The 24,482-nt window shown below is 39.6% G+C and overlaps 1 protein-coding gene across 4 annotated transcripts in view; it reads left to right on the top strand.

Moving 5' to 3' along the window:
• LOC6031191 (wiskott-Aldrich syndrome protein family member 3) overlaps positions 1-24,178 on the top strand; it is a 53,637-nt gene extending 29,459 nt beyond the window's left edge. For all 4 annotated transcript variants that reach the window (XM_038253444.1, XM_038253446.1, XM_001841980.2 and 1 more), the window contains 4 exons: positions 8,843-9,341; positions 9,399-10,487; positions 21,597-21,837; positions 21,956-24,178. In XM_038253444.1, coding sequence (XP_038109372.1) covers positions 8,961-9,341; positions 9,399-10,487; positions 21,597-21,837; positions 21,956-22,137 — 1,893 coding nt within the window. In that variant the 5' untranslated portion in view covers positions 8,843-8,960 and the 3' untranslated portion in view covers positions 22,138-24,178. The remainder of the gene's footprint in view (positions 1-8,842; positions 9,342-9,398; positions 10,488-21,596; positions 21,838-21,955) is intronic.
• The last annotated feature ends 304 nt before the right edge of the window (positions 24,179-24,482 follow it).

The raw sequence follows: 24,482 nt of genomic DNA on the forward strand, positions 1-24,482 counted from the left end.
TAGTTAGTTCGAGCTACTATAACACATCGGAGGGTGCTGTGTGAATAAATATGGAGAGAATGGAAAAGATGCAGTTATTCACACCGCCGCGGCGCACACGGTCGTCGCCGGCGATGATGCGCTTTATTTATGCGGACTAGTGTTTTACTTCTGGAAAGAGGCATTCGGGGTAGAGTGGGTTAAAATACAATACATGCATTCAATTTGTTTTTATTTTTTATTTGATATTTTTAAAATTTAAAGTTCGAGCAATATGTTCTATTTTGGGTTTCCGAGCTGTGATGCTATGTGATGGACTTGACTAGTCGCATGGAAATAAATCTGTCGCCGTGCCTCTCAAGTTACTATGCTATTGATTTTTTTTTTTTTTTTTCAAAAAATCGTTTTCCAAAAATCTGTATTTTTTTCTATTGTTTTGGGAATCCAAATCCGCAAATGATAACCCACAGAAAAGTACGGGATAACATTTTGGATAACATTAAGTAAAGTACAGTCATCCCTAAGGCTACCAACTCTTGCTGAGCCAAAATCCGTATACTTTACCGATATGACACCATGGTATAACAAAAACTGTCAAGGAATTATTTAGATATGTTTGGAATTTGGGAATTAAAAATATTTTTGTTAAACGTTTAAAAGTTTACGAAATGTCAAGTTTGCATTCACAAATAATATCACGAAAACATTCTAGAGGTCCTGTAAATACAAGCACAACACAAGGTTTTCACAAGCCAAAATTTGATCTTTTATTTAATAAATATGGTTTGTAAGGATTTTCAAAAGAGCAATCATTGACAATCAAGTTTGAACTGAGGAAAACCCGGAAAATTATGCAAGTAATCCCTTTAAAATCAAACTGACAGTCAAATAAAAATATCTAATTAGAGAAAGCTTTGGCCCAATCAAAAAAGCTATGAATTTTTTAAAAGTTGTTAAAGTTCCGTATAAATCCGTATTATGCGAAAAATTCCGGCCTGTTAAAAATCCGCGGAGAAGGTCGAAAATCCGTACGGTAAGGAAAAAATCCTTACAGTTGGTAGCCATAGTCATCCCACATATTCGGAACATCCACAAACTCGGAACACTTTTGTGGTAATTTGTCAATAGGATGCAAAATGCAACTTTTCTGTCATCCCTGCTATTTTTAGGACCGTTATTTGGACATTCTCATGTTATTTCACTAGTAAAAATAGTACTTTTTGAATAAAAAACCTCATTTCAAGACTATTTTATCCAGGGCAGCAAAACACTGCCTCCAAACATAATTGTGCCTCCCACAATTGTGGAACACCTGAATTTAATTGATATTTTCACAAAAAAAATGATATCAGACCATGTTTAAAACATCACTAAGCTTGAGTTTTATTGGTTTCAGAGTGTGAAGTCATTTTTTTTTTGTAAAAAATATGTACTCCTGGAAAGAAAAACAAAGTTTGTTTACATCGTAAGAAAAAAAAAATTGTGGATTTCAAGGGTCAATGTTTTTCTTTAAAAACTTGATATAAAACGTAAAAATGTACAGCAAGTCTATACATCAATCGAAAGATCGCAAAAAAAGCATTCACATGAAGGAAAAAGCAAATCATTACGTTCAATCGTCGATTTTCTATGATTTGTTGAACATTGGCAGATCTGTAAACTGTTCCGAATATGAGGGATGACTGTACATTAAAAGTTATGCTTAAAAAACTGCTGCATATAAATTAAACAATTTGCAAAAAAAAGGTGGTTTCTGCATGAAAACCTGCCATATTATATATTTTTAGAAAGGTTCTGAAATGACCTTTCTTGTGGATTAAGAATTTTCAAGATCCGACTTACCATCAAAAATTACAAGCAGTTTAAAAAATGGTCGGGTCTGATCGCCTCGAAAAAAACCGTGTAGAGGGATACCATTTTCCTCAAAGGCGGTGTCTGTATAGTCTGGACAAAAAGTCTGTAAGTAGTCTGTTTTTTTGCTCATCATTTATTTTTATTAGGACCTTTTAGGTGCAGCGATCACGTTAGCGTAAATTCATAAACCATGTGAACACTTTAAAGGGGTTAAAATCACTCTTTAAACGAGAGGAAGGCACCAACCACCTAAAAGTGGATTAAGGGGTTACATACATGTAAATCGGCAAAAATGTCAGAGGTTGGTTTGAGCACATACTGAAACTTTTTCAAAATCTGCTTTCAGGGCATTAAAATATATATTTTCATCTATTAACAAAACAAATTTGAAGACATTTGGTTGTACCATTGCCGAGATATACAGCAATTCCATTTGAAAAGAGCCTAAACCAAAAAAAAAGTTCTCCGATCGGGCTCAAAATTTTTCTGGGGGTTCCTTGGCCAAAATAATTAGACCCGTATTTTTTTGTTTGGCCATTAGGGTGGCCTACATCGTGCTAGGGTGGTTCAAAAAATGGCAATTTTCGTCATTTTTCGCAAAAACCACTTTTTCTAAAATCATATCTCCGCGCCATTTCATCCGATTTTAGCTGTCTTAGACGCAAAGAAAGGTGATGAGTTTGGCTATTTGGGAAAAATAGTAAAGTTCCAAAAATCTAGCTTAACTATTGAAAAAGTCGTATGAAAACTTAAAATGGCGTTTTGACCGTGTCTGGACCAAAGAGCCTATGTCTGAAAATATTTTTATCGGATTCCTCGGAAAATTTCACATAACATATCAAAAAATTGGCGATGTCGAACCGTACGTTTCCGAGATATGATTTTTTGAAAAAAACTGCGTTTTTCGACGCGCCACGCGCAAAAACGGGAAAATGACGAAATCGGCAAAATCAACTTTTCCACTAAAACTGCGATAACTTTAAAATTTCAGCGATGACCTATAGATGTTATGGTACCAAAAGTTGCGTCTCTCAATTACGAAAATTTTGGTACCCAGACATGTATAGGTCATCGCTGAAATTTTAAAGTTATCGCAGTTTTAGTGAAAAAGTTGATTTTTGCCGATTTCGTCATTTTCCCGTTTTTGCGCGTGGCGCGTCGAAAACGCAGTTTTTATTTTCAAAAATCGTATCTCCAAAACGTACGGTTCGACATCGCCAATTTTGATATGTTATGTGAAATTTTCGAAAAAATATTTTCAGACATAGGCTCTTTGGTCGAACACGGTCAAACGCCATTTTTAGTTTTCATACGACTTTTCAATAGTTAAGCTAGATTTTGGAACTTTACTATTTTTCCCAAATAGCCAAACTCATCACCTTTCTTTGCGTCTAAGACAGCTAAAATCGGATGAAATGGCGCGAGATGATTTTTAGAAAAAGTGGTTTTTGCGAAAATGACGAAAATTGCCATTTTTTGAACCACCCTAGCACGATGTAGGCCACCCTAATGGCCAAACAAAAAAATACGGGTCTAATTATTTTGGCCAAGGAACCCCCAGAAAAATTTTGAGCCCGATCGGAGAACTTTTTTTTTGGTTTAGGCTCTTTTCAAATGGAATTGCTGTATAGCTATTTGAAGTTAGCAGTTTCAAAAAACGGGTGCCACGATATCTCAACATTGCTTCGACCAAATCGGCTCAAAATTTTGGTGAAGACTCGTTAAAACGTTCCTGTGTGCATGACGAAATCCGATTTTCATAAAGTTTATTTAAAAAAAGAACACAATATTTTTCTGTTTTTCATATAAAAAATCACCAGTTTTTGATTTTTGTATTTTTTTTAATTCAAAATTTCAAAATCGGGCTTCGTCATGCAAACGGGATATGTCTTGGGATTCTTCACTCAAAATTTCAGCCAACTTGATCTGTACCATCTCGAGATATCGTGGCACCCGTAAATCAACTCGGTGTTCAGAGAAAACGCCCAGAAAGTTAGACAGATTGCTTTGCGCATGGCAAAATTCTGAGCTTAAATCGTCTCTAACTCAGTTAAATCATTAAATATTTTCATGAAACTTTCAGGAGTGATTGAAATTCAACTTTTAAGTGGATTTAATAAATTTTCTGTAAAATTAAATTTTGTGATTTTCTACATGTATGTAACCCCTTAAGTAACGTTTTTAATGTAAAATTTAATATGCTATCAAAATGACATTACAGAAACTAACATTTGAAAAGGGCGCAATATTCAATGTCAAGCCTTATTGAAAAGTTAGTATTGATTAAAAAAATCCAAATATTTTTACTAGAGGTGGGCAAAACCGCTCTTTTTTAGTAGCCGCTCATTTTCTTTCGCTCATTAAAAAGAGCCTTTCGCTCTTTTTCAAAATATGGGTGAAAAAGATATTCTTAAAGAACGTTGTGATTTTTAAACCTATTTCACATTGGAAATATATAAATTTTATGAAACAAATTAACTCAAAACGAGAAGATGCCCTTGAAAACCGTAGTCCTTGGCGGTCTCTTTGTCAACATTTCTACTCTAACCTAAACGTTCGAATAATTGAATGGCATCCAAACTAAAGTCTAGGACTTTGGAGTAATTGCTATTAATTTTAAAATTGCGTTTATTTCTGCCGAAATTGGACTTATGCGGATATTTCTATTGGAGAAAATATTCTGTTAACTATATTCTACATTCTGATTTGATCGATAAAGTCTATCACGCTGAAGTTTATTCGGGCAAGAGGCAAAATCTCTAAGTTTCGTAATAATTTACATGTTAAGCAATTTGAAATGCTCAAATTTGTATTCGGGTAATATTTTAATGTACGATCAGTACAATGAAAAGTTTCGTTTAGAAAATCATTTACTATTGGAATAAAAAAAAGTTGAAAACTGAAAATATAAGCTTAAAAACTATTAAATGATTTTCAAATATTGACATATTGACATCAATGAGTCTTTCAATATATATTGATGTGAAAGTTGCTACGGGCACCTTCCTAACCTGCCGATTTTTTTTCCTAAAGTACTTGAAAAAGTACACCAAGGGACAATGTTGGGATTATTTTTTTTTTCAGCATTGAAATATTTGAAATTGTATTTTCAATTCTCAAAAACAAATTTAACACTAGAATTTGCTGCAAATTCAATAAATTATATTTATAACACGTTTAAAAATTATTCCAGCTTGAAACGATTCTTTCAAAAGACCGGAGTTTAAAAAAGAACCGCGCTTTTTTTTGAGAGCCATAGTTCGTTCACTCTTTTTAATGAACCGGCTCTTTGAGCGGCTCGCTCTTTTTTTTTGCCCATCTCTAATTAGCACAAAAAAAAATCAGACTATTTTACAAATGTTTCTTTGTCTAACATTAAAAATTGAACCATTATTTACTGAGATATTGTCATTAGAAAATAAAGGAATGTTATCCGCTGTATCTCGGAAACTTGATTTCCGATTTTCAATGTTTCTTAGAAAACATTTAAGGAAATTTTATGACCTTTAAAAACAATACTTTCAGAAATGTTATTTAAATCATGGGCACTATTCGAAAAAAAACGAAGAACTGTAGAAAATCCAATATCAATTGAATCAGTCAAAATAATAGCAAAGTAAATGGAAGTAAAACTAGACAAAAAAAAATCATCATACACAGAAAAAAAATATGTGAATTAACTCGACACGGAAAAAATTAATCACATGAAAACTCAGTTGATGTAAACTTGAGATTCGACGTAAACGGTTGAATCACACGTAAAATCATGTTTTTACGTATAATTTGTTGCAAATTTACATAAAATTGCATTTAAATTTAAATGTTTAATGACGTGCAAAAGTGTTACATCATAAATGATGTAACATTTGGAAATATTTTTTGTGTGTAGAAGCAGAATAAATTCTATTTGAAAGCAAAACAAATGAAAAATAGATAAAAAAAAACAAATTAAAAGAAAAAAACTATGATGGTACAATAAAGAAAAAAAAGTTAAGTTTAAGATTTTGTATGTTTAATCAAAGGCAGCATAAAGGTAAAAATAAGCAAAAGGTTAAAAATAGCAAAATTTTACAATATAAAATTCATACAATATAATCTTTTTTTATGATTTTTTGGAAATTCTCAAAAGAAGGGAGAAACTCAATGTATTAAGTTATTCTTTGGTAAAACAGCAACAGGAATCATTTCTTGGGATTTATTTAACCCCACTATTCCCAAAATTCACTATTCTCTTTGAGGAAAGTGCTGCAGCCCGGGCAGACGATAATAACAAAATTCAAGCCATTTTAATAACAAATACTGTTAAAATAACAGAATGTGTTGTGAAATCTTCTTGAAAAAAAAAAACCATTTTTGCATAATAGTTTAGTAACAGTTTATGTTATCACAACAAGGTCTTTATTGGTCTGATATTGATTGAAAGCAAAAACCACTTGGTAATAACATTTTTTGCTATGGAAGAATATCTCCAAATGTTACTGGGATGATCGGATTAGTTGTTAAAATAACAAAAAATAATAACAAGGATTTGTTCGAAGAATAACATAAAATGTTATTTGTCTGTTATTACAATAACAATCCAAAAACAAAAATATCATGACGGCAAACTACAAAACGTGTTATAAATAACATAAAATGTTATTGTCCTATTTTCAAATATCAAAAAATGTTATTCGAAAGTTATTACCGTCTGCTCGGGAAACCGGAGTCCGCCGCCGATGATTTGTCCATGATGATGGCGTTGTACTCGGCAACTTTAAAAGTTCTCAGTGGCGCGCAGGCTTGGCAACCGGCTCGCCAACAGTTCGGTAGTAGGAGCTCTTCTATGAATGTTTTTTCATTGCTTCCTCAGTCTCCTTTCCTTATGAATAGAAGCATCACACGCGGGGAAAAATATGTCTTTTCTTGTTTCAACGATGCGCCAGAGATGCGCTTTTATTGTGCACTTGCCCCTGCATACTTGCCCCTTGACATGAGATTCTTTATTGCATACTGTATTTTTACTGTGTCGAAAAATTTAACAGTTTCTTTTTTCAGTTCTGTAAAGCATACTTGAGATCACTTTTTTTTCTGCAGTCATTGAGCTGATTGAAAAAAGGTTCATCGCTGCGATGAGATTTGCTTAATGAGAAAAGTACTTAGAAATAGCGGAATGTGTACATTACAAAACGATCTCCAGAAACACTCGATGATGAGCGGCGTGTGGCGCTTGACTGAACTCGTTACTCGTGGCAACATTTGCCTTCAAGGCGTTCGATCCGCATGTTTTTATTTTTTCTTTTGCAAAATTGTATCCCGACTTTTTTTAATGACTTCAACATTTCACTTGGCGAGTTCGGGTAACGGTGCACAAGGCCCATATGAACCAAACAAGTTTAGTAGTTAAACTAAGCCCACAGAAACAAAATAATAAAAAAAACTCATGTAGCATTTCCGATCTTCCCGAAATTAAGCGTCATTTACTGGGGAGTTAGCTTACAGCAGCAGCAGCAGCAGCAGCGATGTGTGCGATGAAATTGAGACGATTGATGGAGACCGGTTGAGCCGGTAAAGTACTGTCGTAAAACTGATCTACTCGCTGGAGGAAAGTCGCTATAATGTTAATTGATGTGGAAAAATGGTTTTATTTACAATTTAGAATGATTAGTTGAATAAACAAAACCAAGTCAAGTAATTATTATTATAATTGTGAGTTTCCTTATGTAGCAGTTAAAAAGATTCTGAATAAATCAAAATTCAATCCAAAAAGTCTTACGAAAAAATCGTTTTAGATTCTCAAAAAGCATAAAAACCTCTAAAATCATAAAAATTTACATGAATTGAGAGGGCATTTTTTGTCCGTGTTTTTAACTATCAATTAAAGTCAAAATAAGTTTGCATTCCTTTTCGTACACGGAAAAAAATTCTATCGACAAATCAGCGGAGAGATTATCATGATTCGATTTTGTTTGTGTTTGACAATGTTTTCGCTACATCGGCCATGTTTTTCGCTTAAACCAGCAAATTTAGAAGTTTTTTTTGCTGGTTCGGTAAAATTTCAGTGGTTTTGAATCCAGCGAAAATAAGCCAATTTTAGCGTGACATACTTTATGGATGACGCAGTGAGACGCAGTTAGCAATAAAATTTTTCATTTTTAAAACAAGAAAAATAACTTTTACTGTAGCGAATTTTGACCACTTTTTAATTCAAAAGTAAGTTACTTTTGTCTTCAAAGAAATTTTTTTGTGTGTACAATTTTCTCTCTGAGACTGCAAAAATCAGAAAAAATCATCTATTTGTAGACATTTTCAAAAGCAATGCTTATTGAGAAACTAAAGATCGACAATCAAAGAGACGGAATAAATGTGAAATTTTCTTTTTTTTTTGTTCTGGTAAAAATGCTTTCAAAATATAAAATAAATTTATAAAATCTGTTTTTTGCACCTACAAAAAAACATAGGCGATGTTTTCAGCCGTGTCATAAATCAAAACCTTCTCATATCGTTAAAATTTGTTTTCTCAATTATCGCCCAAATTTCTTCACCCGAAAACAAATTGCCCAACACGGTGGCCCGCCCAATTATCGCCAATTTTTGTCACGAACCGACAGTTTGGTGCGCGTTGTTAGTACACATTTCTCTATAACTAGGCAGCAGCAACCAGTCTCCGGCGACATTCCAAGACGACGAGCGATGATCCAATCTGGAGCAAAACAGCATCTCTTTCTCTGTGTGTCGCAGCGCCGCCGTGGGGAAAATTTTCAATTAACATAATCGCCCACTTCCCTTCCGTCCGAGTCCCCACCGCCAGCTGATGCAGTGAGTCAGTGTGACCTTAAGTGGGGTTCGAGGTTGTGGCACACGACTTTAATCATGATTTTGTTTTTTTTTTTTTTGGGAAAGAGGGTCGTTTTGAAAAAGGTGCGTTTATTTAAAAGTAAATGATACGTTTCTAGGGTTCACAGCAAACTTGTTCCATTTCCCAAAGGCAAAGTAATTAAATTTACCTTTTCGTTCTCTTGCTTCACAGGTTGTGCGAAGATGCGGTTACCGCGCCACTAAAAAGGTTGCTTAACTGCGTCGCGCAGTCGACACATCTACAGAGAAGACTACTACTCCCAACAGAGAGAAACGCCGCGTAACTCATCATGCCGCTGCCGAAGCGCCTCGTCCAGCCGGTGTACGTGGCCCGGTCCGTGTACGTCCGGGAGGAGCTTCCGGCCGAGCTGGAGACGGTCACCAACACGACGCTGACGAACATCGTGCGGCAGTTGTCGTCGCTGTCGAAGCACGCCGAAGATCTGTTCGGGGAGCTGACGCGAGACGCCGGCAATCTGGCCGAACGGGCCAACTCGCTGCAAGCCCGAATCGACCGGCTCGCCATCAAGGTGACGCAGCTGGACAGTACAGTGGAGGAGGTCTCGCTGCAGGACATTCAGTTGAAGAAGGCGTTCAAAAGTGCCACCATGTTCGACCAGCAGATCTTCTCGCGGGCCACGATGCCGACGGCGATGCTGGAGGTGTATCAGGTGAGAGGGTTCCCCTTTGAGATCATGGCACTCGTACTAACTAGATGTTTCTTTTAGGCCTGCGACAAGCCGCCCCCGCTGGACAAGCTCAACTGCTACCGGGACGACGGCAAGGACGGGCTCAAGTTCTACACCGACCCGAACTACTTCTTCGAGCTGTGGCGACAGGAGATGCTGAAGGACACCGAGCGGGTGATGCACGACCGCGGCAAGAAGGTGCACAAGCCGCGCGACGGCGCCGGCGGCGTCGAGGGCGGAGGACGCCAGAAGAAGCGACCGCGGGCACCGCACAATACGCGCGAAAAGCAACGCCAGCGGGCGATCGGCCACGGCGAAACGCTCATGCCGAACAACGTGATCTACCGAACGCCAAATGCGATCGCGCAAGCCAACGAGGAAGCCATCTACAACAGCACCATGGGCGGCAACATCATCTACGACTCGCGGAACTCGATGGCGGCCCGGCCAAACTCGATCGAACTGCGACGAAGTTACCAACCGGAAACGCAGGTCGACGGCGGAGGTTACGCCCCGCCCTCGCCCCACTACCACCAGCAGCAAATGATGCAGGGCGCCAACAGCTACCAGCAACAGCAGCAGCAGCAACAACCAATCTACGACGAGTACAACGGCCAGCCCATGTACGGTACCGCCAACTCGAGCCAAATGTCCCAGGAAAGCCTGTACGCCCCTGGCACCCCATCCCGGTCGAAATCGCGACCATCGCAGCCTCCGCCGGCGCCTCCCTCAACGGGAAGCGGCGGAGGCACGCCAAACGCATCGAACGCCAACACTCCCACCCGTGGCCGAAGTATGTCGACGGGTCGGGACAATCTGCCACCGCCGCCACCCATACCCGAGGGCATGCAGTCACCGCCGCACCTCCCGAACGGTGGCGTCGCCGCAAAGCTCCTGATCAACCGAAGCAACTCGCGGTCCGGATCGCCCCAGCTCGGGGCCAACGGGCAGCCGGCACTGCCCCAACTGCCGCCCCAGCACCAGCAGCAGCAGCAGCCCGTCATCGACCAGAACCAAATCGCGCTGGCCCAGCTCAACCAGCAGATCAACAATCTGAACAACCTCAACTTGCAGCTGAACCAGATCTCGATGAATGACCTGCCCCCGCCGCCGCCGATCCCAGAACAGGTGAGTCCCACGTTTATTTGTTTCCGAAATTTAAAAATTTCAAACCTTCTTCTCAAAAAGTTTCGCAGCTCGATTTGCATTCGCTTTAGCTAGTGAAATGAAGGAAAGTCGAACTAAAGGTACCACACCAAGCTATATTGTGCTGTTACTAATCCACCCCCTTCAGTCGGATTGGAGCCGAAATGTAATGTGATATGGTGTTTAACGGCACGAAAAAAATGATACGCGTTGAAGCGCAATTGGGTGTTAATCGTGTTTGGTAACGAAATGTCAGTTTTAAATTTCCCCACGTTGTCACTAGTAATTATTTACACGAGCAATTGTGGTTTGACCTTCTGTCCATGTATGTCCCTTTATTAAATACTCGGGGAATTTTGCGTAAAATGCTTGTTTTTATGTCAGTTTCAAATCATGTTCTGGATTTATTCGGTTTGTTTTAATACAAACAATTTCTATAAATAAAACATTGAAATAATTAGTTTTCAAAAACCATTTTTCTTTGAATTTAAATTGTTCTATTCATGGTGGAAACTCAAATACACGCTTGATAATTGAGACCAAAACAAACCGAGAATCGGACAAAACAGCGATGATGAATAGAACGAGCCGGTTGATGTGTTAATTAGACACTGTTATTCTTCAATGACTAACCATCTTTAATTGCTGTTTACCATGTGATAAATTCAAGTTAACACCTTCACGTTTCGAGTGCATCTTTTTTCAATATTTCCTCTTGAAAAGAATAATTTATTTAAGATTTTCTAGAAGAATTTTATTCGACTTCTAGTTCAAAAGAAACGTTTTACAAGTTATTAAAATAATTTAATACTTTTCAATTCACTAGATATCAAAACTACATAAAAAAAAGTTAGACAAATCTCAACTAGAACCGGAAATTAATTTCATTTGTTCTTTTTGATTTTGACCACAAAAATCATCATTCGTCGTTGAGTTAAGTCTCCATACAATGTTGGCTGCTGTCACTACAATAAAAGTATGAAAATATTCGAAAAACAAAAAAAAATGTATCATGGGAAAAAATTTTCTGATCGATTCGACATCTTTAGATATGTTGAAGGTATTGATTTGACCAATTAAGAATAACATTATCTATTTTTTATTTTATTTTATTAATTATTTTATCTGACTTTTTTCACAAAAATTACTGCTTAGGAAAAGCATGAACTAAGGAATCCCCAAAAATATGTTCACTTTGATTTTTTTTCAAAAAGGCCGAAAGGTTTTGTATGAAGTGGAGAATTATTTTGGAAATTTGGAAAACCACGGCAAATAGTGTCCTGGGCATTTGTGGAAATACGATGTCTCATCCCTGAGGGTCCCGGAGCACCAAAACTTCTTAGCATGGTGCTCCCAACGATTAACTGCTCTAACAGGCATTTTACAGGATGCCCTCGAAAGACTGGCTGCACTAAGGTTAGATTAGATTAGATTAGATTTTCATGGATATTATTTTACTTATTAGGTAACTTTATAGGAAATTTTCTCAACATTTCTAAAAAAATATTTTCCGGTATCCCGCTTACTCCGATGGGCATTGACATAAAGTGTGAAAGGGATACACTCAATGTTAAGATTTGTTTGTAGGACATTATCATTTTGACAAAGAACTTTGTCCTAAGGTTTCTATACGTGGTGTCAATCCAAAATTTTCGCGAAGCGAAAACGTTACGTGACGAATTCCCCTCTCGGCAAATTTCCCCTCTTTTTGGTGCACGCTGGTTGGATGAACGAACGTTTCCCAATCAGTCGATCGAGAGACGTGAGATTGATGTATCTAAAATCTCCCCCACTCCACCTCATAATTTTCGGATCGTCGACGAGCCAACAAAACTCGGCTCGGTCGGTCCCGAAAATTCATTCTATTGCTGGACGACGACGAGGACACATCAGAAGCAGATGGTCTGGTGGCCCGGTAGCAGACGGCCTGGAGGTCCGGGAGCAGATGGCTTGGAGGCAAGGACCAGCTAAGACATGCCGGTCGCGTGAGTCGATCATTGGAACTGGCCACCACCTGGAGTGGCCGGAGGCCCCGCGGATGTTCCGATGGGGGGACATTTTCCGGACCGTAAGAGTTGTGGCAATATGGGTATCAAACTTTATGGTTTTTGATACCGGACATGAAATTTGACATTTTGGCAGTAGTGGCCACAATCCGGAGTGGCCGGAGGCCCCGCGGATGTTCCGATGGGGGGACATTTGCCGGACCGTAAGAGTTGGGGCAATATGGGTATCAAACTTTATGGTTTTTGATAACGGACATGACATTTGACATATCGGCAGTAGGGGCCACAATCCGGAGTGGCCGGAGGCCCCGCGGATGTTCCGATGGGGGGACATTTGCCGGACCGTAAGAGTTGGGGCAATATGGGTATCAAACTTTATGGTTTTTGATACCGGACATGAAATTTGACATTTCGGCAGTAGTGGCCACAATCCGGAGTGGCCGGAGGCCCCGCGGATGTTCCGATGGGGGTACATTTGCCGGACCGTAAGAGTTGGGGCAATATGGGTATCAAACTTTATGGTTTTTGATACCGGACATGAAATTTGACATTTCGGCAGTAGTGACCACAATCCGGAGTGGCCGGAGGCCCCGGGGATGTTCCGATAGGGGGACATTTGCGGAACCATAAGAGTTGGGGCAATATGGGTATCAAACTTTATGGATTTTGATACTGGACATGAAATTTGACATTTCGGCAGTAGCCACAATCCGGAGTGGCCGGAGGCCCCGCGGATGTTCCGATGGGGGGACATTTGCCGAACCGTAAGAGTTGGGGCAATATGGGTATCAAACTTTATGGTTTTTGATACCGGACATGAAATTTGACATATCGGCAGTAGTGGCCACAATCCGGAGTGGCCGGAGGCCCCGCGGATGTTCCGATGGGGGGACATTTGCCGAACCGTAAGAGTTGGGGCAATATGGGTATCAAACTTTATGGTTTTTGATACCGGACATGAAATTTGACATATCGGCAGTATTGGCCACAATCCGGAATGGCCGGAGGCCCCGCGGATGTTCCGATGGGGGGACATTTGCCGAACCGTAAGAGTTGGGGCAATATGGGTATCAAACTTTATGGTTTTTGATACCGGACATGAAATTTGACATTTCGGCAGTAGTGGCCACAATCTGGAGTGGCCGGAGGCCCCGCGGATGTTCCGATGGGGGGACATTTGCCGGACCGTAAGAGTTGGGGCAATATGGGTATCAAACTTTATGGTTTTTGATACCGGACATGAAATTTGACATTTCGGCAGTAGTGGCCACAATCCGGAGTGGCCGGAGGCCCCGCGGATGTTCCGATGGGGGGACATTTGCCGGACCGTAAGAGTTGGGGCAATATGGGTATCAAACTTTATGGTTTTTGATAACGGACATGACATTTGACATATCGGCAGTAGGGGCCACAATCCGGAGTGGCCGGAGGCCCCGCGGATGTTCCGATGGGGGGACATTTGCCGAACCGTAAGAGTTGGGGCAATATGGGTATCAAACTTTATGGTTTTTGATACTGGACATGAAATTTGACATTTCGGCAGTAGTGGCCACAATCCGGAGTGGCCGGAGGCCCCGCGGATGTTCCGATGGGGGGACATTTGCCGGACCGTAAGAGTTGGGGCAATATGGGTATCAAACTTTATGGTTTTTGATACTGGACATGAAATTTGACATATCGGCAGTAGTGGCCACAATCCGGAGTGGCCGGAGGCCCCGCGGATGTTCCGATGGGGGACATTTGCCGGACCGTAAGAGTTGGGGCAATATGGGTATCAAACTTTATGGTTTTTGATACCGGACATGAAATTTGACATATCGGCAGTAGTGGCCACAATCCGGAGTGGCCGGAGGCCCCGCGGATGTTCCGATGAGGGGACATTTGCCGGACCGTAAGAGTTGGGGCAATATGGGTATCAAACTTTATGGTTTTTGATACCGGACATGAAATTTGACATTTCGGCAGTAGTGGCCACAATCCGGAGTGGCCGGAGGCCCCGCGGATGTTCCGATGGGGGACATTTGCCGGACCGTAAGAGTTGGGGCAATATGGGTATCAAACTTTATGGTTTTTGATACTGGACATGAAATTTGACATTTCGGCAATAGTGGCCACAATCCGGAGTGGCCGGAGGCCCCGCGGATGTTCCGATGGGGGGACATTTGCCGGACCGTAAGAGTTGGGGCAATATGGGTATCAAACTTTATGGTTTTTGATACCGGACATGAAATTTGACATTTCGGCAGTAGTGACCACAATCCGGAGTGGCCGGAGGCCCCGGGGATGTTCCGATAAGGGGACATTTGCGGAACCATAAGAGTTGGGGCAATATGGGTATCAAACTTTAGGGATTTTGATACTGGACATGACATTTGACATATCGGCAGTAGGGGCCACAATCCGGAGTGGCCGGAGGCCCCGCGGATGTTCCGATGGGGGGACATTTGCCGGACCGTAAGAGTTGGGGCAATATGGGTATCAAACTTTATGGTTTTTGATACTGGGCATGAAATTTGACATTTCGGCAGTAGTGGCCACAATCCGGAGTGGCCGGAGGCCCCGCGGATGTTCCGATGGGGGGACATTTGCCGAACCGTAAGAGTTGGGGCAATATGGGTATCAAACTTTATGGTTTTTGATACCGGACATGAAATTTGACATTTCGGCAGTAGTGGCCACAATCTGGAGTGGCCGGAGGCCCCGCGGATGTTCCGATGGGGGGACATTTGCCGGACCGTAAGAGTTGGGGCAATATGGGTATCAAACTTTATGGTTTTTGATACCGGACATGAAATTTGACATATCGGCAGTAGTGGCCACAATCCGGAGTGGCCGGAGGCCCCGCGGATGTTCCGATGGGGGACATTTGCCGGACCGTAAGAGTTGGGGCAATATGGGTATCAAACTTTATGGTTTTTGATAACGGACATGACATTTGACATATCGGCAGTAGGGGCCACAATCCGGAGTGGCCGGAGGCCCCGCGGATGTTCCGATGGGGGGACATTTGCCGAACCGTAAGAGTTGGGGCAATATGGGTATCAAACTTTATGGTTTTTGATACTGGACATGAAATTTGACATTTCGGCAGTAGTGGCCACAATCCGGAGTGGCCGGAGGCCCCGCGGATGTTCCGATGGGGGACATTTGCCGGACCGTAAGAGTTGGGGCAATATGGGTATCAAACTTTATGGTTTTTGATACCGGACATGAAATTTGACATTTCGGCAGTAGTGGCCACAATCCGGAGTGGCCGGAGGCCCCGCGGATGTTCCGATGGGGGGACATTTGCCGAACCGTAAGAGTTGGGGCAATATGGGTATCAAACTTTATGGTTTTTGATACCGGACATGAAATTTGACATATCGGCAGTAGTGGCCACAATCCGGAGTGGCCGGAGGCCCCGCGGATGTTCCGATGGGGGGACATTTGCCGAACCGTAAGAGTTGGGGCAATATGGGTATCAAACTTTATGGTTTTTGATACTGGACATGAAATTTGACATTTTGGCAGTAGTGGCCACAATCCGAAGTGGCCGGAGGCCCCGGGGATTTTGATACTGGACATAAAAAGTTGCATTTGGCCATTATCTGAAATTAAGCAGTTAAAATATGCTAATGCTAAGCAGTTAAAATATATTGTTTATTAGGCAGGAAGTAATAAATAGACTACTGCAATGCAAATTTTTTTGTGCCACTGCGAAAATCTGTTTCTGGAAATTTAGAATAACTATCTCGTAATCATTAAGAGCCCTGTAAAGGATAGTTTTTAATGTCTGCTGTTCAAATTTCCTTTACTGCCGCCGATTGCTTGCAACAGCCTTGCAAAAACATTCCCGAATCTTGGTAACTTTCGAGTGGTGAAGGAAAGTAAATTGATTTCACTTCGATTTCTATTTCAGCTCCACTTGCAATTTCCGTCCCCTTAGTTCGATAGGACGGTTATTATAAGAGGGGAATTTGGACCGGACATTCTAATCGAAAATTTCAACAATCATCTTGCAAAGTTCTTTGTCATACTGGTCATGTGTAACATAACCACCTGCACCTTTTTTTATACGAGAAACTGGAATTCCAAGATTAAAATTAAAATTCAACTGGCTATATCTTGAATACGGTGCACTTTATAACAAAAAGCTGTAATAGTAGTGTATGCAACAACTTGCAAAAAGATGATTTTTTCAGCACGAATCGTACATTTATCCAACGAGGTTGATCGAGTTGGTTAAATACGAAGAGTTTTACAACGAGTTTCATACAACAATTTCATATTGCAATTCCGAAAAATACCCATTGAGTGAAATTTTCATGTATTTTGTCAATAAATCGTTTAAATCATTTTTTTTTTTTGAAAAGTATTACTTTTCGAAACAAGTGCTAAAAAGTTCAACTTTTCAGCACCCATTTCAGTGCTAAAAAGTAGAAATTTTCAGCATTTATTTTGAAAAGCTATTTGATTCTGTTATTTTTGGTACAGAAAAGTGGAAAACATGTGTATTGTGAAAAAAGAGTTAAATTGAACATTGGTGTTTTAAAATGCCTGTTGAATTGCCATCATTAGTTTTCAAAATTTCTAATCATTGACGATAAAACTTTTTTCCCAGAAACATCCTTTTTGCAGTACTGTGCATTGGAACAAAAATTCAAAATATTTTCATAACGAGCCCAAACGTGCTGAATATTATTTCAAATTGTTGTCAGTCGTATCAATCGTCTATTTTCTTTAAAATTCTGAAGTTTTTTGAAAAAAAAAAAATAATTGTCCTTCTATTTTTAGGGCTGATTTTGAAGGCGCCATAAAATAAATAAACCTTGAAAAATATTTGCAATAGCCTTACAAAATCCTTAAGAGGCAGTATTTGTAAATATTGCTCGGTTTGTTCTAGAGGTCGTACCGAGGTGCTCCGATTTGGATGAATCTTTCAGCGTTTGTTTATCTATACATGAGATGAACTCATGCCAAATATGAGCCCTCTACGACAAAGGGAAGTGGGGTAAAACGGTCTTTGAAGTTTGAAGTCCAAAAAACATAAAAAATCTTAAAATTGCTCGCATTTTAGTAAAACTTCATCAATTCCAACTCTCTTAGATGCATTCGACAGGTCTTTTGAAGCACTTCAAAATGAGCCATAGACATTCAGGATTGGTTTAACTTTTTCTCATAGCTTTTGCAAATTACTGTTAAAAATGGATTTTTTTAAAACCTTAATATCTTTTTGCAACAGCCTCCAACACCCATACTCCCATAGGTCAAAAGTTAGGTAATTTCATGGACTATAAGCCTACGGTAATAACTTTTTGGCCAATCGCAGTTTTTCTCATAGTTTTTCGATTTTTCTATAACAAACTTTTTACAACGTTAGTTTTTGCCCTGTAGGCTCCCATAGCGGCACTTTTTGGTCTCAATTTTGTCATATTCGGAATCCTAAGAAAAATTCACGTTAGTTAGAAGTATTGGAGTTGTATTTTTGATTTAAAAAATAATTAAATAAAACATTTTTGAAAAAAGAAATAGATCTTATTTCCCTTTGATCAATACGTCAAATGCTGTATCATGTAGGCGAAAACCTGTTTTACCCCTAATCCAACAAATTGCGAAAAAAATATTTTAATTCATTCTAAATAGCAATTTTTCCAATCAAATTTACAACTTCAATGCTTCTAGCTAACGTGAAATTTTCCGAGGATTCCGAATATGACAAAATTGAGACCAAAAAGTGCCGCTATGGGAGCCTACAGGGCAAAAACTAACGTTGTAAAAAGTTTGTTATAGAAAAATCGAAAAACTATGAGAAAAACTGGCTTATAGTCCATGAAATTACTTAACTTTTGACCTATGGGAGTATGAGTGTTGTAGGCTGTTGCAAAAAGATATTAAGGTTTTAAAAAAATCCATTTTTATCAGTAATTTGCAAAAGCTAAGAGAAAAAGTCAAACCAATCCTGGTTGTCTTTGGCACATTTTGAAGTGCTTCAAAAGACCTTTCGAATGCATCTAAGAGAATTGGAATTGATGAAGTTTTGCGGAAATGCGAGCAATTTTTTATGTTTTTTCGACCTCAAATTTCAAAGCCCATTTTACCCCACTTCCCTTTGTCGTAGAGGGCTCATATTTGGCATGAGTTCATCTCATGTATAGATTAACAAACGCTGAAAGTTTCATCCAAATCGGAGCACCTCGATACGACCTGTTACACATTGGTAAAAAACTCGCTCTTAAAAACATAAAAATATTTTTTTAAATGTCAGAAAATTAATTTTTAATTTCTGAAAATTTTAAAATAAAAATTAAATTTTCATTAATATTTGAAACTTTTAAAATTTAATAAATTAAAAAAAATCCAATTTAGAACAATTTATTTCAAATTTCAAAAACAAAATTAAAATTTTAATTTAAAATTTTCGAACATTTCAAAATACTTTTTTTAATATTTGAATTGTAATTTCAACTTTAAATGTTGAAACTATTTTGAATCTCATTCTTTTTTGGGAGCGTGCATGGTGTATTAGAGTTATAGCTGCCGAGATGCAAGGTGGTATTCAGCGATGTTCCAGCTATTGAGTGAGATCTAATCAAAATGAAACTGCTAGGGGAACAGCATCTAATTCCAGCGTGCCTCTAATGTTGGCAGGTCCTAACTTTGACATTCAATTAAATCTAATTAAAAGCGTTTTCAACTGAAATCGAGTGATAAATAGCTCAATAAGAAGTGAGCAAGCAGGTTCTATCTAAAGTTTTCAAAATTAGTTGTTTAAATAGTGAATATCAACAAATTGAAGGAGCGAGTGCTTAACCTGCCAAACATACGAGAATTTCCCCTAGGTCGAGTACATGCCTGATGGGCGGGACAATGCTCAATGACTACTCAACCTAATACCAGGGAATGAGATCAGCATAATCCAATAGGGTGTAATATCAAAATCGATTTTCCAGCACAGCATTATTTTAGTTCCTTTTGGGGTCCTAAACAACTCCCCAAAGTTTGGGAACGATTGGTTTAGTCCTCACTTTGCGCAAAGCGAATCAATTTTCCATACAAATTTGTATGGGAAAAATATTTTTTTTGAATTTTGGTATTTAAAATATCCAAGTTTCACGCTATACTAAAACCGGATTCATATTCGGATGCTCTAGAATGTGCTCTAAAACTTTCCCGAAGAGAGTATGGTGCTAACTTGCTCCTGAAAGAAGATACAGCGTTCAAAACTCGTCTAAAACGTGTTTTTCGATCAAAAACACGTTTTAGACGAGTTTTGAACACGCTGTATCTTTTTATAGGAGCAAGTTAGCACCATACTCTCTTCGGGAAAGTTGTAGAGCACATTCCAGAGCATCCGAATATGAATCCGGTTTTGATATAGCGTAAAACGTGGATTTTTTAAATATCGTCGCCGTCGTGCTAACTTGTCGTACGTGCATTTTGGGCCAAATTGAGTTAAGAACGCCATTTTGTGCAGCTCACAATGCCTCACCTTTTGACCTTCACAGATCCGCAAAATTCGATTTCAATCCTAAGATATTCAACAAAAACCGAAAAAACTCCGTGCATTTTTGTCACTTTACATATGAAAGTAGTTTCAATCTTGTCGTGCTATCTTGTCACTCCATGAAAATTGATGTAAGTGCGACAAAAAGCCAAAGCGATTTCAGGCCAGGAAAGTCAGGATGCGTTTGTCGCACGTACATGCTAGACTACCGTAAACATTTGTAATTATATCTCGGGACTCCAGCAACCAACTTCAACCAAACTTTGGGACAATGCACAGAATGGTGAGCCAAACAAAACGTGTTTGTTATTGTTTACATTGCGTGCTCTCGTTTTTGAATATTCAAGGTCAAACATTAAAACGCGTTTTTCTCGGAACGTCAAAATGGCGGGTGCGACAAGATAGCACGACGACGTCGATATCATAATTCAAAAAAAATATTTTTCCCATGCAAATTTGTATGGAAAATTGAATCGCTTTGCGCAAAGTGGGGACTAAACCAATCGTTACCAAACTTTGGGGAGTTCATAAGGACTCTATAAGGAACCAAAAAGTTGCTGTGCTAGTTAAATTTGGACAACTTTATTTTTTTCCATACAACCATATTACACCCTAATAATCCAAGTCTGATACAAACTAGACTTTCCCATAACTTCGATGCCGGCCAGATTGTATTGGATTGGAAGCACACACTCACGGGCACTAAATCACCAAAATCGAGGTGAACCAGTTTTTTTACGAAGTTATTGTACGATCAGTACCTAGCTGGACTCGGTCGTTGGAAACGACCGTCGGCTCAACGACCGACGAAATAGGCGGCGGGCCAGATGCGGGCATAACAATGTCAAAAACTCTCCCCCCTCACTTCGTCTCACCATCCAGCTGCAGCTTTGTTGACAAACAAAAGGAGCACGCGGTCGCATCATGGCGGCATTGAGCCAGAATTAGGGGAGATCATGTGATTAAAAGAGAAAGTTTTTTTTAGTAAATATAATATTTTTCCTACTGAATAAAAAATTTGCTAGCATGTTTAAACAATTATTCCTGATGTCGGAAAAGTGATTAAAAACCAAAATTTTATTCCATTTTTTTTTTTTTTGTAAATTGAACTTTTTTACTCCAATTGGGAACTCCTAGTTCTATCCACGACCGTTTCCAATAACCGTGAGAAGATGCAAGAAAATCCACAATATAGAAAATTTAATGTTCTACAACCATTTTACTAAGTACGTGAACTCCAACGGTCAACAGTTATCCGTACAACTTATCCGATTTGGCAAAACTATCTAAATTTTCAAAATGTATAATGATAAGCTCTGCAAGGGCTTCTTGACGCACTACCACATTGTTTTACTTACCTTTTTACTTCGTTAGATTTATGTGAAATGTTAAAGGTTAATAATATAGGTACTAAAGTTCCTTCCAAACGAACCGAATTGATACCAATGTTATTTTTACTGTCTCTCATCAAGTCCTCGCGTTATCGCTCTTCCCCCTCGTGTATAACGCTCCGTTTACATCCCAGACGATAAACAAGTCCACGTTCCGTCAAATTGTTATGATCCCTGCTCACTTTATCGCCGTCCCTCTTGCTTCCAGCTATCACCGAAGCAGTCCCCGCCGAACGTGGCCCCACCGCCACCTCCGCCGCCACCCCCACTGCTGGACGGTCCGCTGAGCCCCTCGAAACCTCCGCTGGCGAACGGCGATGTCATGAGCGGCGGCATGCCCAACGGTAACCTCATCATGGGCCAGATGCACCAGCTGAAGAAGATCCCGCCGCAGGAGAAGATCGCGTACGAGGACCCGCGGTCCGACCTGATGAAGGCCATCCGCGATGGTGAGTTGTCTGCTGAAGTAGAGACTTTGCACAAGGGTTGATTCTGATTCTTTTCTCTCTCTCTCTCTCTCTTCTCTCTCTCTCTCTCTCTCTCTCTCTCTCTCTCTCTCTCTCGCAGGAATCAAGCTGCGCAAAGTGGAGCAGCGGAACGACGCCAAGGAGAATGACCGCACGATCGAGCGGTTGCACGACGTGGCCTCGATTCTGGCGCGGCGCGTCGCCATCGAGCTGAGCGAGTCGTCCGACTCGGAGAGCGACGACGACAGCGAGGGCTGGATGGAGAACGAAACGTCCGCATGACAGCACGAGGGGGCCGCCGCCGGGGCAAGTGCCGGTGGCGCCACGATCGTGGCCGGTGGCGGCAAGAAGAAGTAAGCGGCGCGTGGTAGAGCACAGTGTAAACGATAAGAAAGTCACGGCGAAGGCGCGCGATAAGGGTCTCCTGCTAATGGGGAGGGAGGTAGGAAGGTTATCCAAGTTTTGTAACCATTTTCAGTTCGCGAAACTTTCGGCAAACGCGAATAGAGCTGTGCACAAAAAAAGGGAAAACCGAAAGTAAGTTTGGTTTGGAAAACACGATGAGGTGAAATCGTACCGTGGAACGGGGGTGATATTTGGGGGGAAAACGAACAGAAGAGATGTGTATTTTTATTGTAATTACTAAGTTATTTATTTACATAAAAGGGCGTAACCGGGAAAACGCAACCGAACGAAATAGAAAAGTGAGTTACGAAAAAAAAGAAAAAGATTTATTTTTACCTTTGAATGTTTATTTTGTACAGTTTTCGTTTTCAACTCTTCTTTAGGTTAGTCAGGTGTAAAGTACGCGCGAGAAGGTAAATAAAGTTGGCGAGAAAGCGAGTGAAAAGAATCAAAACTATTGCAAAGCTGCCAACAACAGCAAAGCAGTAGCGTTGTGTTAGTTGAACTTTGGAAGTACATTTTCGTGAATTTTTTTAAGCGGAATCTACTCCCCATAGAGAGCAGCTGAGTAGTTGCATCACAAAGCACTAGAGTTAAACTTGTTGCTGCGTGGCTTATTTTCAAAGTTGCCCATAATAAAACGTACAAGGTTGTTGTGAGTTGAAGGTATTATCAGTATCCGTAGTCTTGATTATCTTAATTTTCGAAAATTCGAAACTTACATCTTTCCAATATTCTCAGACTACTGAATCAAAAAACTTTTGTTTTCAGGGGAAATCACTTTCAAACGTCTTTTTCTTGGGTTTGCAAATATTGTTGCAAAACTCGATTTTTTTTTTCAGCACTCGACACATTTATCATTCTCGGTAATTTTCGTTGAAGTACATGCAAGACTTGTGGGGCGAATTGAAACAGCCGTTTTGACCATGTTTTTGCACAATATTTTTAATTTTGAGTGGTTTCGGCAAGAAGAGATACAGAACAACAAAATTACTGCATCAATTTCCAAATTTAAAGCATATAGATTCTCTAGAAACTGCTGTCTCTTTTCGGACTGTAGGTCCAACTCTCGCCAGTTGATTGTACAATTTTTGGATTTTTTATTTGCCCCGTATAAGACAAATGCGAGTGGTCGAAAAACGGCTTTATTCACAACTGGTGCTTAGGACCTTTTGAATGCTAACCCGAGAATTTTCCGAGGACTTCGGACAATCGAGTAATTTGGAATGGGTTAAATATATTTTTAAAACTTTTTTAGTATAGTTGTCTTTTTCATAGCATAGAATCATTGCATACGCAGTTAAAACAATATGACTCAACAGAAAGACAGTTTAAAAAAATCAAAAAAAAATTATGGCCTTGAGACATCGTTGAAATTTAAACCTAAGTTGTAACATCTAATGGCAGTGTTGCCATGTTTTAACACATTATGACTCAACAATCTTTTACATAACTATCCATGGAAGTTCAATCAGTTGATTTCGCAAGGCATTTTCATGCAATTTTTAAACATTTTTTCGGAAATGTTTTAAACGTAAACATTTCATGTAAGTCGCAAAATCTATTGACAGTGTTGCCAGATAGTCAAACTTTAAGAATCATCGAAAAAATTTTTTTTTTCAAATTTCTATCCAACGAAACAAGTGCTCCGCAGAAGCAGAGTAAATGTGCCCAGCTTTTCAGCTCAGTTAAACAAAAACGACAGAGGTTGTTAGGCCACATGCCGATTTGGTTTGAACGGAATTTCAAGTAAAATGTCCTTGTGTTTAGTCATTTCACCTTTCAAATCAAAGCATTATTTAAAAGTATTATTTTTCGATACAAATATGAAAAGTTCAACATTTCAGTGCTGAAAAGTAGAACTTTTTAGACCTTGTATCGAAAAGTAGCACTTTTCAGTACAGTTATTGTTGGCGATGATAAGCATGCCGTTTCGTCGCTCGAGAATGACAGGATAGTTCCACGACAGAATTTCAAAAATATGTTTGTGCAAAACTGTCGTGAAATTACTTACTTTTTCTGTCATTCTCGAATGACGAAACGGCTTTCCTTTAATCGTCAAAAAACTGGGTTGAAATAGTAGATTATGCAACAAGTTGCAAAAGAGGATTTTTAGCACGAGTCGTACATTTATCAAACGAGGTTCACCGAGTTGGATAAATACGAAGAGTGCTGAAAAAATCAAGTTTTGCAACGAGTTCCATACAACATTTTTTGCAATT

Source organism: Culex quinquefasciatus, chromosome 2, assembly GCF_015732765.1.
Source record: "Culex quinquefasciatus strain JHB chromosome 2, VPISU_Cqui_1.0_pri_paternal, whole genome shotgun sequence".
Classification (NCBI taxonomy): domain Eukaryota; kingdom Metazoa; phylum Arthropoda; class Insecta; order Diptera; family Culicidae; genus Culex; species Culex quinquefasciatus.